Source organism: Bombina bombina, chromosome 1 (assembly GCF_027579735.1).
Source record: "Bombina bombina isolate aBomBom1 chromosome 1, aBomBom1.pri, whole genome shotgun sequence".
NCBI lineage: Eukaryota > Metazoa > Chordata > Amphibia > Anura > Bombinatoridae > Bombina > Bombina bombina.
This window is the reverse complement of record NC_069499.1, coordinates 1,353,783,648-1,353,798,151: the sequence shown is the minus strand read 5'-3', so window position 1 is coordinate 1,353,798,151 and position 14,504 is coordinate 1,353,783,648. Positions and strand designations below refer to the sequence as shown.

General features: G+C 41.9%; 1 protein-coding gene across 2 annotated transcripts in view; it reads right to left on the bottom strand.

Annotated features, from left to right (window-relative positions):
• Nucleotides 1-248: 248 nt before the first annotated feature.
• The window catches only part of GBA1 (glucosylceramidase beta 1), a 209,805-nt gene continuing 195,549 nt past the window's right edge, over nt 249-14,504 (bottom strand). For both annotated transcript variants that reach the window (XM_053703377.1, XM_053703368.1), the window contains exons 9-11: nt 4,894-5,057; nt 4,668-4,784; nt 249-1,050 (exon numbers count right to left, since the gene is read on the bottom strand). In XM_053703377.1, the coding sequence (XP_053559352.1) occupies nt 945-1,050; nt 4,668-4,784; nt 4,894-5,057 (387 nt within the window). In that variant the 3' untranslated portion in view covers nt 249-944. The remainder of the gene's footprint in view (nt 1,051-4,667; nt 4,785-4,893; nt 5,058-14,504) is intronic.

The window sequence follows — 14,504 nt, the reverse complement described above, 5'->3', positions numbered from 1 at the left end:
GACCATACTTAAGGTAGGTAGAGAGCACCTGCTGCCATTTAGTGCACTTGCAAATATATAACTGCTACAAATGTGCAAAACTGGTGCTCCTAAATCTACCTACCTGCTTTTCAACAGACGATACAACGAACAATGTAAACTTGATGATATAAATAATTGGGTTTCATGTCCCTTAAAGGGAACACTGTACAGTGAGCTATATAAGTAGGTTTTTGCTGTTGCTCATTAAAGGACCACAATTAGAACAGTTGAGCAGATAAAATAAATTTAATATACTCAAAAAATATCAAGCAAAATATTTATTAAAAAAAAAAAGACAAATTTAAATGCAGGAAATATAGATTTGTGTACAATTGATATTGTTGTATTAAATAGTCATTGGGTGATTAGGACAACTCACACAGTTGTATTAGTGAATAGTAACAAGCCTTCAGCACCAGAATGTTTCTTTATTTTTTTGGAGGAAAAACAAAATCATTTTGAAATGCCCTCTGTCAGAGTCCCTAGGCCAAATGGGACAATGCCTAGATAAGCAGGATTTGTGGGGTACAACCTATTTTTAAGGGTAGTTCTGTGACATATGACATAAGTCAGAGTTCATATTGTTACCCATTGACAAAGCAAATAACTAAAAATGCCCCACACCCTCTACAAAAAGAAACCAAAAAAAGAAAAAAGTTGGAGTTGAAAAGTTAATTTAACTGTCAAACTCTTTCAAAACTGAAAATCAAAAACATACAAGGTGGCTGATTTCAGGGTGGTGTATTATTCCAAGTCCCTCCACAATCATAAATATATGGTAGATTTAACTCCAGCAACACTGTGTGAGTTTTGTTTGCTCCATGGGTGATGCATCATTTATTAATTTGTTTAAATTAGTTGGGGTTTTTTAATTTTCAGTATACGTTAAATAATGTGCTTCTTATCCAGAAACAATGATTCCTTTACGGACGCTTCCAGATATAAGTGTGAATGGAGCCTGCAGGAGACGTTGCTTCAATAACGCCAAGAAGTGGGTCAGATATTTCAAAATTGACATCATCTGAATTTCTACAAGTGAATATACACAATGAATATGCTGATGCAGGATGTAATGAGGTAAAATATACATTCATTTACCCAATAATCATCTAAAAGAAAAAGTTTTATATGGCATTCTGTTCTGATAATACTGAAAACAGCAAGTGGTCAAACCCCATGAAACATACATCCTGCTTACACTGCTGTGGTTTCTGATTCTGCATCTCACCTACTGGTCCTGAGCATGCATCCTGCTGACACTGCTGCAACACCTTATCCTCTATATCTCACATACTGGTCCTGAGCATGCATCCTGCTGACACTGCTGCAGCACCATGTCCTCTTATATATCACCTACTGGTCCTGAGCATGAATCGTGCTGATACTGCTGCAGCACCTTATCCTAAATATCTCACCTACTGGTCCTGAGCATGCATCCTGCTGACACTGCTGCAGCACCATGTCCTCTATATATCACCTACTGGTCCTAAGCATGAATCCTGCTGATACTGCTGCAGCACCTTATCCTAAATATCTCACCTACTGGTCCTGAGCATGAATCCTGCTGACACTGCTGCAGCACCTTATCCTGTATATCTCACCTACTGGTCCTGAGCATGCATCCTGCTGACACTGCTGCAGCACCTTATCCTCTATATCTCACATACTGGTCCTGAGCATGAATCCTGCCCTGCTGACACTGTTGCAGCACCTTATCCTGTATATCTCACCTACTGGTCCTGAGCATGCATCCTGCTGACACTGCTGCAGCACCTTATCCTGTATATCTCACCTACTGGTCCTGAGCATGCATCCTGCTGACACTGCTGCAGCACCTTATCATGTATATCTCACCTACTGGTCCTGAGCATGCATCCTGCTGACACTGCTGCAGCACCTTATCCTATATATCTCACCTACTGGTCCTGAGCATGCATCCTGCTGACACTGCTGCAGCACCTTATCCTGTATCTCACCTACTGGTCCTGAGCATGCCTCCTGCTGACACTGCTGCAACACCGTATCCTGTATATCTCACCTACTGGTCCTGAGCATGCATCCTAGTGACACTGCTGCAGCACCATGTCCTCTATATATCACCTACTGGTCCTGAGCATGCATCCTGCTGACACTGCTGCAGCACCTTATCCTGTATATCTCACCTACTGGTCCTGAGCATGCATCCTGCTGACACTGCTGCAGCACCTTATCCTGTATATCTCACCTACTGGTCCTGAGCATGCATCCTGCTGACATTGCTGCAGCACCATGTCCTCTATATATCACCTACTGGTCCTGAGCATACATCCTGCTAACACTACTGCAGCACCATGTCCTCTATATATCACCTACTGGTCCTGAGCATGAATCCTGCTGACACTGCTTCAGCACCTTGTCCTGTATATCTCACCTACTGGTCCTGAGCATGCATCCTGCTGACACTGCTGCAGCACCATGTCCTCTATATATCACCTACTGGTCCTGAGCATGCATCCTGCTGACACTACTGCAGCACCATGTCCTCTATATATCTCACCTACTGGTCCTGAGCATGCATCCTGCTGACACTGCTGCAGCACCTTATCCTGTATATCTCACCTACTGGTCCTGAGCATGCATCCTGCTGACACTGCTGCAGCACCTTATCCTGTATATCTCACCTACTGTTCCTGAGCATGCATCCTGCTGACACTGCTGCAGCACCATGTCCTCTATATATCACCTACTGGTCCTGAGCATGCATCCTGCTGACACTGCTTCAGCACCTTATCCTGTATATCTCACCTACTGGTCCTGAGCATGCATCCTGCTGACACTGCTGCAGCACCATGTCCTCTATATATTACCTACTGGTCCTGAGCATGAATCCTGCTGATACTGCTACAGCACCTTATCCTGTATATCTCACCTACTGGTCCTGAGCATGCATCCTGCTGACACTGCTGCAGCACCATGTCCTCTATATATTACCTACTGGTCCTGAGCATGAATCCTGCTGATACTGCTGCAGCACCTTATGCTGTATATCTCACCTACTGGTCCTAAGCATGCATCCTGACAACACTGCTGCAGCACCTAATCCTGTATATCTCACCTACTGGTCCTAAGCATGCATCCTGCTGACACTGCTGTAGCACCTTATCCTGTATATCTCACCTACTGGTCCTAAGCATGCATCCTGCTGACACTGCTGTAGCACCTTATCCTGTATATCTCGCCTACTGGTCCTAAGCATGCATCCTGATGACACTGCTGCAGCACTTTATCCTGTATATCTCACCTAATGGTCCTAAGCATGCATCCTGATGACACTGCTGCAGCACCTTATCCTGTATATCTCATCTAATGGTCCTGGGAATGCATCCTGCTGATACTGCTTCAGCACCATGTCCTCTATATATAACCTAATGGGTCCTTAGCATGCATCCTGCCAACACTGCTGCAGCACCATGGCCTCTATATCTCAGCTACCGGTCCTGGAAATGCATCCTGCTGACACTGCTGCAGCACCATGTCCTCTATATCTCACCTACTGGTCCTGAGCATGCATCCTGCAGACACTGCTGCAGCATCTTGCCTTGATCACTTTATCTCACCTACTGTTCATGAGCATGTATCCTGCCGACACTGCTGCAGCACCTTTCCTGATTATGCATCAAGCCGACACTAATGCAGCATCTTGTCCTGATCACATTATCTCACCTACTGTTCCTAAACATGCAACCTGCTGACACTGCTGCAAAATCTTACCCTGAGCATGCATCCTGCATACACTGCTACTGCATCTTGTCCTGTGTGCCTTATCTCAACTACTGGTCCTGTGTATGAATCCTGCAGAATCTTGTCCTAATCTTTTTCTCACCTACTGGTCCTGTGCATGTATCCTGCTGACCCTGCTGCATCATCTTGTCCTGAGTTTTGTACCTCACCTAATGGTTCTGAGCACACTTCCTTCTGACCCTGCTGAAACATCTAATCCTGAGTTTTGTACCTCACCTAATGGTTTTGAGCACACTTCCTTCTTACACTGCTGCAACATCTAGTCCTGAGTTCTGTACCTCACCTAATGGTCCTAAACACACTTCCTGCTGACACACCTAGTCTTGAGTTTTGTACCTCACATAAAGGTTCTGAGCACACTTCCAGATGACACTGCTGCAATATCTTGCCCTGAGTATTGTACCTCACCTAATGGTTCTGATACACTTCCTGCTAAAATTGCTGGAACATCTAGTCCGAGTTTTGTACCTCACCTAATGGTTCTGAGCACACTTCCTGCTGACACATCTAGTCCTGAGTTTTGTACCTCACCTAATGGTTCTGAGCACACTTCCTGCCGACACTGCTACAACATCTAGTCCTGAGTTTTGTACCTCACCTAATGGTTCTGAGCACACTTCCTGCCGACACTGCTACAACATCTAGTCCTGAGTTTTGTACCTCACCTAATGGTTCTGAGCACACTTCCTGCCGACACAGCTACAACATCTAGTCCTGATCAATTTAGCTCACCTACTATTCCTGAGCACACTTCCTGCTGACACTGCTGAAATATAATATCTAGCCCTGAGTTTTGCATCTCATCTAATTGAAGAATAGTTCTCATTTCAGTGTTTTAAGCAGTGCTCTGGTGTGAGGTACCTCACCTGTTTAGGATGACCACAACTGCCGACCCATCAGGGCAGAGGAAGGCGATGCTCTCCAGCTGGCTCTCCTGGTTGGCATCCAGGCCAACACGCAGGGATCCCTCTGGTATAAACTTGCTGCAAAAAAAAACCCAAAAAACATTTTTGATTAAAGTAAGAGAAAATATTTTTTATTTTAAATTTACATTGATACAAATGGGAACACTGAATTTTTACACTCACTGACCTGAAATGCGCCATGTGATAAAACATGGGCTGCTTATAGAAAACATCCTTGCTCAGATCCACAATAATGGGGCTATCCACGTAATTTTCCACCCAGGTGGGACCTCCATTCACATCTAGAGCAAGATTCCAGTCCGTCCAGCCAACAACAAAGTTGTTTAGATGCTGGGAATGTAATAGGCGAGATTGGTCAAATTGCATATTTCTACGTTTAACACATCACTGCTGTGACTAAAGGACCATTCTGTTCTTTTGCAAGTATTTTACCCTACGTACTATCTACTTTATAAGCAGTGTTTCTATTTAGTGCAGCTTTATAAACATGTCAGCTTGTTACAAATAGTCAATGTACAAAAGAAATCTGCTATTATCCTGATCAGCAGCAAGAAAATGAAGAAAAAAATAAATAAATAAATACACTAACGTTTTATCCATAGGGAGAAATGTAGAAAAATGTTTTGTTCTTCCACATTAATAGATTGCAAATGTGACCTGCCAAAACCACTACATAATATAAAATAAACTGCAGCTTTCTAACGTAAATCACACTTGTAATTAAAGTAAACAACTTTACTGGAAGCACCAACATAGCAAAAACAAACCCACATCAACAATATAAAGATATCAATCAATCACATAATTGTTTCTGTACGAGATCTCATAGGAAGGGTAAACAAACATATATATTAGGGCTGCAACTAACGATTATTTTCATAATCGATTAATCGGCCGATTATTTTTTCGATTAATCGACTAATCGGATAAAAAGAGAATCAATAATAGTTTTCTATGTTTTAAATAAAATCCACATAATGAGTGTTACAAATATAAACTTCAGACTAAAACTTTACATTAACACAACTGTTTGTCCAATTTTTAAGCAGCAGAGCACAGTTTTATAATTAAACAAAACCACAAACTGTTTGAAAAGAGGTAGAACTAGAAAGAGTTAGACTATCACTGTTAATAACATTGTTATTCACTTTTTCAGAAACTTTGCATTGAAATGCAAAAATCTCAACATGTCCACATGCTTCTGGCTAAGGCTGGTTCTCTGTTTGCAGCTATATTTCCTGCAGCAGAGAAAAGGCTGTTGAGGTGTATAAGTAGGGTTTTGCCAATTTCACCAAAGTGGGATATTTATCTTTGTTAGCTCTTCACCAATGCTAAGTGTTTTCTACCTTGGCAAAGGGCCTCTCAATAAAGTAACCCTTGACTTCATTCTAACATAAAAATATCTTGAATATCTATATGCAATGGTAAATAACCAGCTGTAATGTTAGGGGAAATATCTAGTCCGCTCTAAAAATAACGAATATATACTTATAAAGGTTGAATCTGGTACATATCACAATTTATTAAAAATATAAAAAAAAACTATAAAAAACAAAATCAAAAGCACTAAGGACTGTATATCAATAACAGGACAAAGCCTTACACATTTATTTATACATATATATATATATATATATATATATATATATATATATATATATACACACACACACACACAGTATATATACACACACACAGTATATATACACACACACAGTATATATACACACACACACACACATATACACACACATACAGTGGATATAAAAAGTCTACACATCCCTGTTAAAATGTCATAAATCATTTCAGAACTTTTTAAAACATTTAATGTGACCTATAAACTGTACAACTCAATTGCAAAACAAACTGAAATATTTTAGGTGGAGGGAAGTAGAAATAAAAAACTAAAATAATATGGTTGCATAAGTGTGAACACCCTTTGATTTTATTACAGCACTCAGTCTTTATGGGTATGAGTTTTTCAGCATGGCACATCTTGACTTGGCAAGATTTGCCCACTCTTCTTTGCAAAAACACTCCAAATCTGTCAGATTGTGAGGGCATCTATTGTGCACAGCCCACTTAAGATCACCCCACATATTTTCGATTGGATTCAGGTCTGGGCTCTGACTGGGCCATTCCAAAACTTAAATCTTCTTCTGGTGAAGCCATTCCTTTGTTGATTTGGACGTATGCTTTGGGGCGTTCTCATGCTGAAATATGAAGTTCCTCTTCATGTTCAGCTTTCTAGCAGAAGCCTGAAGGTTTTGTGCCAATATTGTCTGGTATTTGGAACTGTTCATAATTCCCTCTACCTTGACTAAGGCCCCAGTTCCAGCTGAAGAAAAACAGACCCAAAGCATGGTGCTGCCATCAAAATGCTTCACTGTGGGTATGGTGTTCCTTTGGTTATATGCAGTGTTTTTTCTCCAAAATATATCTTTTGGAATTATGGCCAAAAAGTTTAATCTTGGTTTCATCAAACCAGAACACCTATTGCGACATGCTTCTGGGAGACTTCAGATGGGTTTTTGCAAAATTTAGCTGGGCTTGGATGTTTTTTTTTTGTAAGAAAAGGCTTCTGTCTTGCCACTACCCCATAGCCCAGACATATGAAGAATACGGGCGATTGTTGTCACATGCACTACACAGCCAGTACTTGCCAGATATTCCTGCAGCTCCTTTAATGGTACTGTAGGCCTCTTGGCAGCCTCCCAGACCAGTATTCTTCTCGTCTTTTCATCAATTTTGAAGGGACATCCAGTTCTTAGTAATGTCACTGTTGCACCATATTTTCTCCACTTGATGATGACTGTCTTTACTGTGTTCCATGGTATATCTAATGCCTTGGAAATTCTTTTGTACCGTTCTCCTGACTGATACCTTAACAATGAGATCCCTCTGATGCTTTGGAAGCTCTCTGCGAACCATGACTTTTGCTGTAGGTTGTGACTAAGAAAATGTCAGGAAAGACCTACTAGAACAGCTGAACTTTATTTGGGGTTAATCAGAGGCACTTTAAATGATGGCAGGTGTGTACTGACTCCTATTTAACATGATTTTGAATGTGATTGCTCAATTCTAAACACAGCAATTTTTACTTCCCTCCACCTAGAAGTTTCAGTTTGTTTTTCAATCAAGTTGAATAGTTTATAGGTCACATTAAAGGAGGAAAAAGTTCTGAAATGATTTATCTTTGTCTCATTTTTTTACATCACAGAAACCTGACATTTTAACAGGGGTGTGTAGACTTGTGTGTATGTGTGTAGACTTGTGTGTATGTATATATACACACACATATACATAGACACACACACAGTCACACACCCTTCCTTCCAGAACGCGTTCGGATCCACATCTCTGCATGTTGACAGTGTGTTTCCTGTATTCAGCCTACGCTGTGAGAAGGACCAGAGGGTATTTCAGATTCGTCACACTTTTTAGTGTCAGTTCACACTGTGTGTTTGTACCAATAAATGTTTTTACACTCCAGTTAGGTTGCACTTCCGTTTTTCTTTTTATTTATTTTTTTACAAATTTTATTTTGTTGTGGGAATGGGGGAGTTCCCTTCTCAGAAGGCAGCACATACCGCAGGAAGAAAAACATAGAAAACTTAAATTATGCTTACCTGATAATTTTCTTTTGTTCAGATGGAAAGAGTCCACAGCTGCATTCATTACTTTGGGAATTCAGAACCTGGCCACCAGGAGGAGGCAAAGACATCCCAGCCAAAGGCTTAAAAACCCCTCCCCACTTCCTTCATCCCCTGTCATTCTGCTGAGGAACGAGGAACAGTAGAATAAATATCAGGGTGAAAAGGTGCCAGAAGAATAAAAATAACAGACGCCCCACAGAAAAACACGGCGGGGAGCTGTGCATCTGAAGAAAAGAAAATGATCAGGTAAGCATAATTTAAGTTTTTCTTTATAAAATGGAAAGAGTCCACAGCTGCATTCATTACTTTTGGGAAAATAATACCCAAGCTATAGATGACACTGAATGCTAAAACGAGAGGGTACAAAAGGCAGCCCATTCTAAGGGCACCAGGCCTACAATCCCTACCCACAAAAAACTCGCTTAGTCCGAAGCCGAGGAAAGTTTGTAAAAGGAAAAGACCCCAAGGACACTGACTTGCAGATAGTCCATAAAGCCTTGCTAGAGACCGCAGAAAGAGACTCGACTGAGCCAACACGCCTCCAGGAGACACCGTCGCCCAGCAGTCGGTCCCCAACAACACACCCCTTACTAGAGAAAGGAATCAACTACCGTAAACTCCCAAAAAGGGAAAAGACATGGAAGAAAAAAAATCAAGGATTCCCGAAGGGACCCTAAATAGGGAGCAACAAGTTCCAAATAAAAATAAGGAACCCCGAGAACCGAGCAAAGCTCACAAAGACCCTAACCGGTCTTGAGAAACAAAGAAGGTAACGCCCATACCCCAGATTGTATAGCAACCACAAGATTAAGGGGAATCTGAAACAGAGAAGAAACTTCTTCTAAATACAGCGCAACCACACCCTAAAGACAACTGAAGACGGAGTCCTCAAGTCGCAAGATAACTCAGAATATCGAAATATTCTGAAATCGAAACAAGTGCAGCAAACCCAGATAAGCGAACACCTGAGTCAACATCACATGCCACAGTCATACCAGGATGACTCTGAAAATAGAATACTGGCAGACAAGTCAAGAGCAGCTGAAGATAGATATCAAACACTTAGCAGTCAGAGTGCTAAACATCCACTAAGCTGTGGGCACATCACAGGCTATCCAAAAGCCGCCAGTCCTCCTCACATATCTTGAACATGGAGAAAACACAGAACCTCAAGGAGGCTCATCGAACTTCAAATGACCCGAGGACGAACAACAGCTCACAGACCTTGCTCCAACACCGGACCAGCCCAAGCGACATGCAGGTCTGAAAAACAGGGGAATAGAAAAGACCCCAACAACTAGCCCCCAGGAAAGGATGGAATGGGGTGACTCGGCCACCCCAACAGAGCTCGGGTGCCAACCCAAAAAGCTCCATCAAATAGGTACTCCCGAGGAGAACCCCATAGTAGATGAACATAGAAAAAAGCAGTACATCCCTATGAAGACCTAGCATAACCCTCTATGACAGTCTCAACATGGAGACTTCAAGTTCCACAGATGGAACAGAACAAACCCCAGAAGAGCAGACTGCTCTCCTTTACAGGATAAAAATACTTGTTCCAACCTCCTGCACACAGGACAGGACAACAACCCTCCAGAGAGAGGACCCCCCCCCCCCATAAGGAGGACAAACTACCCCCCCAAAGGGAAGAGCATATTTAAGAACAGTCATGAGCCATAGTCTGATGAAAACAAAAGTCGAAAGAAAATCATCCAGACGTCCTGAGGACCACAGAAAGAACTCCCCCTGAAGGGGAGCATACATCTTTCAAAGGACAAGGCAAGCCCAAGGAGCGTATCCGAAAGCGCACAGAAAATCTGGCCAAGCTGCTAGCAGGCTCAACAAGCCAGACCTTAGGCCATAGCCTATGTTCCCTGGAAAAACTGGATCGCCCCGAACCAGCCACAGGATCTAAATCTCCGGACATCCAGAAAGATCCCAAACAAAAACTACAGGCCCGAGCCCCAGAATTCTTTAAAACAAACAAACAACACCCCAGGGAACACAAATACCCCGTCTGAAAGATCAGACCTCACAGGGGAATAACCGTCCTAACCCGGAGAACGGGGACAAGACTCACTCATAAATCCCAACCCAAAAGGAAGAGAACACCCCATGCAGGAGTCCAAAACTCCAAAAAGGAGCTAGGACACGACAGAGGTGCGCCAAAACTCTAGAGACAAGGGAGAACATTGAGGACAAAGTCACCTAAAGAGCGAGTAGAACAAAAGCTAGTCTCCATATCTCCTCAGAGTACGTAACCAGAGGACCACACCCAAGGAAAAAGAATGCAGAGCATCCCAAACCCCGGTAGAAAAAAAACCCCTAAACGAAGCTCGGAGCAGGAGACAACACAGCCTAACGTCCCTGATAAGAAAACAACAAACTCCCGAAGTAGGAAAAAGCCACATGGCCCTCCCCATAAGGCGGTCAAAACCGCTAAGGAGAAACGGACAAAGTCCAGAAATCTCAACCCGAAGGAAGAGAACTTCAAAAGGAACAAGACCAAAAAATGACAATTCTAAAGAGCCCCTGAAGCCAAAACGGCCAAGAACCGGCGGCAAGGAGGCCCTAAGTCCTCCAAACCATGCAGGGAAGGAAACACTCGACCAGCCTGAAAGGCAAATAAGGACTGAACCAATCCCCCATGCCTCACTGTCCATCAGGTCCTCTCAGAATGCTTAGCTGAAACTTGTAAAATAAAAACAAGAAATAATACAAATAAGAATGTGAAGCACTCAGTGCCCTAACCGGACCCGCCAGGCAGAACAGGCGCCACAAGACAGAAGGCTCTGAACCCAATCAGGACCAGCCTGAATCCAAGGGTCATCACTGTCAAGGCCGCATTTAGTCACCTACACAATAGACAAACATAGGACTAAACATGTCCTCACACTAGAACAAACTTCCGTAGAAGTAAACAGTTTGATCAAAAATCACGAGTATCAATTCTTCCAAGCTCAGAACTGGAGAAGGCTACTCAATAAACAAGACTATAAGATTACTTCATCCTCATATCTAATTCTGCAAGCCATTCGAAGGAGAAGACTGAAAATTCCCAGATCCATTAAGGATGGGATACACCAACAACGCCAAAACGTGCCTCAGTAGGACACGAAGGCGCGCCAGTCTAACAAAAGGCACAGCATACCTTTGCCAGAGCAAAAGACGACCCTGCCCCCGAAGGTTGACCCCCTGAAGCCTCAGGGACACTCGTTCCCCCGGAGAGCTGAACAGGACCAGGCCATCCTATGCCTAACAAGCCCTGGTTAACGGAACGCGTACAATATCGTAAGCACACTTCTGGAAGTTGCAGATGTGCCAGCGCCATAATTATGGACATGCAGAACCGTGCCATAACCTCCGGAGGGAACAAGCCACCTTCCAGAGAAGGATAAGCAAAATCTGGGTTACCTGCATGCGTAGTTAGAGATGGTGGTAAGGAACTCACCGCTCGAGGAACAAACCCCCAAGAGGCAGACAGCTCAGCGGCCCCTTGATTCCCTGATCCCGAGGAATTGAGCACTCTAAAACGGCCTTCAAAACATAACTGATAGGCATGTATCATCCTGACCAATTCATATTCGTCACAAGAAACAGAATCTGAACTAGAGACATCCGTCTCCACAATATCAGAATCCTCCATAACCGGGATATTGAATACAAAAAATGGACCAAATAGGAAAATGTAAACGGCACCCGACACCCACAATGGCTGGGGCACTCGCCACCTCCTATGAACCAGACACCAGCGGACCAGAAATTTTTCCGTCGCCACACAGTCAGGAATGCGGAAATGGAGAGCCAAAACGTAACCACGCCCGGTCACCAAGTGAACCATACAGTCCAGAAAAACTACAGTAAAGGCCGGGTCACTTCCAAAGGCCGTTATGTTCCACAAGCCATGAGCCTAAGTAACACTACACATAAGCAGGTTGAATCACATAAATATGATTAAAAAGAAAACCCTGTTGAATAACCCCCCTCAGGAGATATTAACACTTAATTTCAAGATACAAAAGGAGCCTCTCACTGAGACCCTGAGATATAGTTAGTCTCGAAAGGTGGTAGCCTCTCTGGAAAACATTTGTATTACAATACAATCATGACGAAAGTAAAATGAAACAATCTTACCGGAATCTACGCCATGGAACAGGAACACGGCCATTCAAGTGTGACAGATAGTAGCAATGCCTCTGCCATGGACTTGAGAGAAGAAAGCAGGCAGCAAAACTCGTCAATGCTGATTGCTTGTGGAGCTGTTAATTTGAGTCGGGATGGTTTCGCAGAAAGACACTCCCTGCATCTCCGGACTAACACCCATGCTCTCACTGAGAGACTGACAGGATTACTTAAAATTCCAGTCCCATGCCGAAAAGTACTACCCTCCATAAGAGACTATAATAAACTTCTGACACTTCTCCGACAACCTCCTGGGACGAAAGGCAAAGAATGACTGGGGATGAGGGAAGTGGGAGGGTTATTTAAGCCTTTGGCTGGGTTGTCTTTGCCTCCTCCTGATGGCCAGGTTCTGAATTCCCAAAAGTAATGAATGCAGCTGTGGACTCTTTCCATTTAGGAAGAAAAAGCTGATATTGTACACATTGCTTTCAGATTAACAGCATTTACCACGTATTTGCATAAAGGACAGAGCTTGTATGGCAACTTTGTAAGGATTAACGGTTATACTCTCCTCAACAATGGACACAAAGTCTCAAGATGGCCCTATCTGTAGCAGATTCAGAGACTATGGAGGAAATTTGATTTTTAATAAATCTCAAAAACATTTTTATTTTTATATATGTTTTATAACCTTTACCAATATCTTGGCCACCAGTTTCAGTGTAATTATATCCTGTCATTTATCTGCAGTGCAGTGCCCATATACACCCATTTCTTTGTTTGTGTGTATATATATATATATATATATATATATATATATATATATATATATATATATATATATATATATATATACATACACCTATTCATACACACACACACTGGCCAAGATTAAAAGCGGTGCTGAAGCTAACAGTTAAGCTTCCAGCCAAAAACCTTCCTAGACATCTTCGTACTATACAAAACACTGTGCACATCAGAATATCACACAAATAAACAAAAAAGTGCAGGAATAAGCAGATAACAGAACTAGACTCTAGTTGGCAGGGGAAACACATCAAATACTTCAGCTTTGTGTACAGACACCAAGGACTCCCCATCTGTCCCCACTAACTAACAATCACATGCGATTTAGTATTCCAGAGAAATCACAGATAACACTGAATTCATTTAGAAATATTACACATTGTTAGCATTACTGTCTGGATCAATATATATATTCTGCTCCATCAGAGTAGCTGAAATTAACTTAGTATATGTATAGTAAACAAGAATCTGAAAAACAAACATCAAGAAACATACAAACAAGGAAAACCATTTTTTTTTTTAAAAAAAAACTAAGTAATGCTTTACTTTTGCTATTTGTGCTAAACTATCATTTAAATTTCCTTTCTTGTATCCACCACTTTAAATATCTTAGTGCTGTAGTTTAGTAAATTCAAACAAATTCCAAGGACGCATTTAGGTTGCCAGGACTTGTATATAGATATTATTCCATAAATGTGAACGTTTTCAGGGTTTTAGACCCTTCCTCAGACTTACAAAAGAGTATGTCTGAGGAAGGGGCTAAACCCCCCAAAACGTTCACATCTATGGAATAATATCTATATACAAGTCCTGGCGAGTGCACTCTCTTTACTATATTTGTGCATACTTTCGGTTGCACCGTGGGCATTTCTACAGGAATCTGGAGTGCTTGTCTGTTATATATATATATATATATATATATATATATATATATATATATATATATATATATATATATATTTTAGCTTCCTGTATATAGTCTTTTCTATCTTGGATTACAATCCCTCCCCCCTTATCTGCCTACCGAATCACTATATTTGGATCTTCTAGTTTTTTAATGATCTTTTTCTGTTTGACGGTCAAGTTATCCTTTTTAATTTTATAATTATTACAACATTTCTCTGAACTCTTCTTGAACCAGATTCGAGAAGACCGTGATTAAACTGCCCTTAGAATGAATAGGGTAATATGT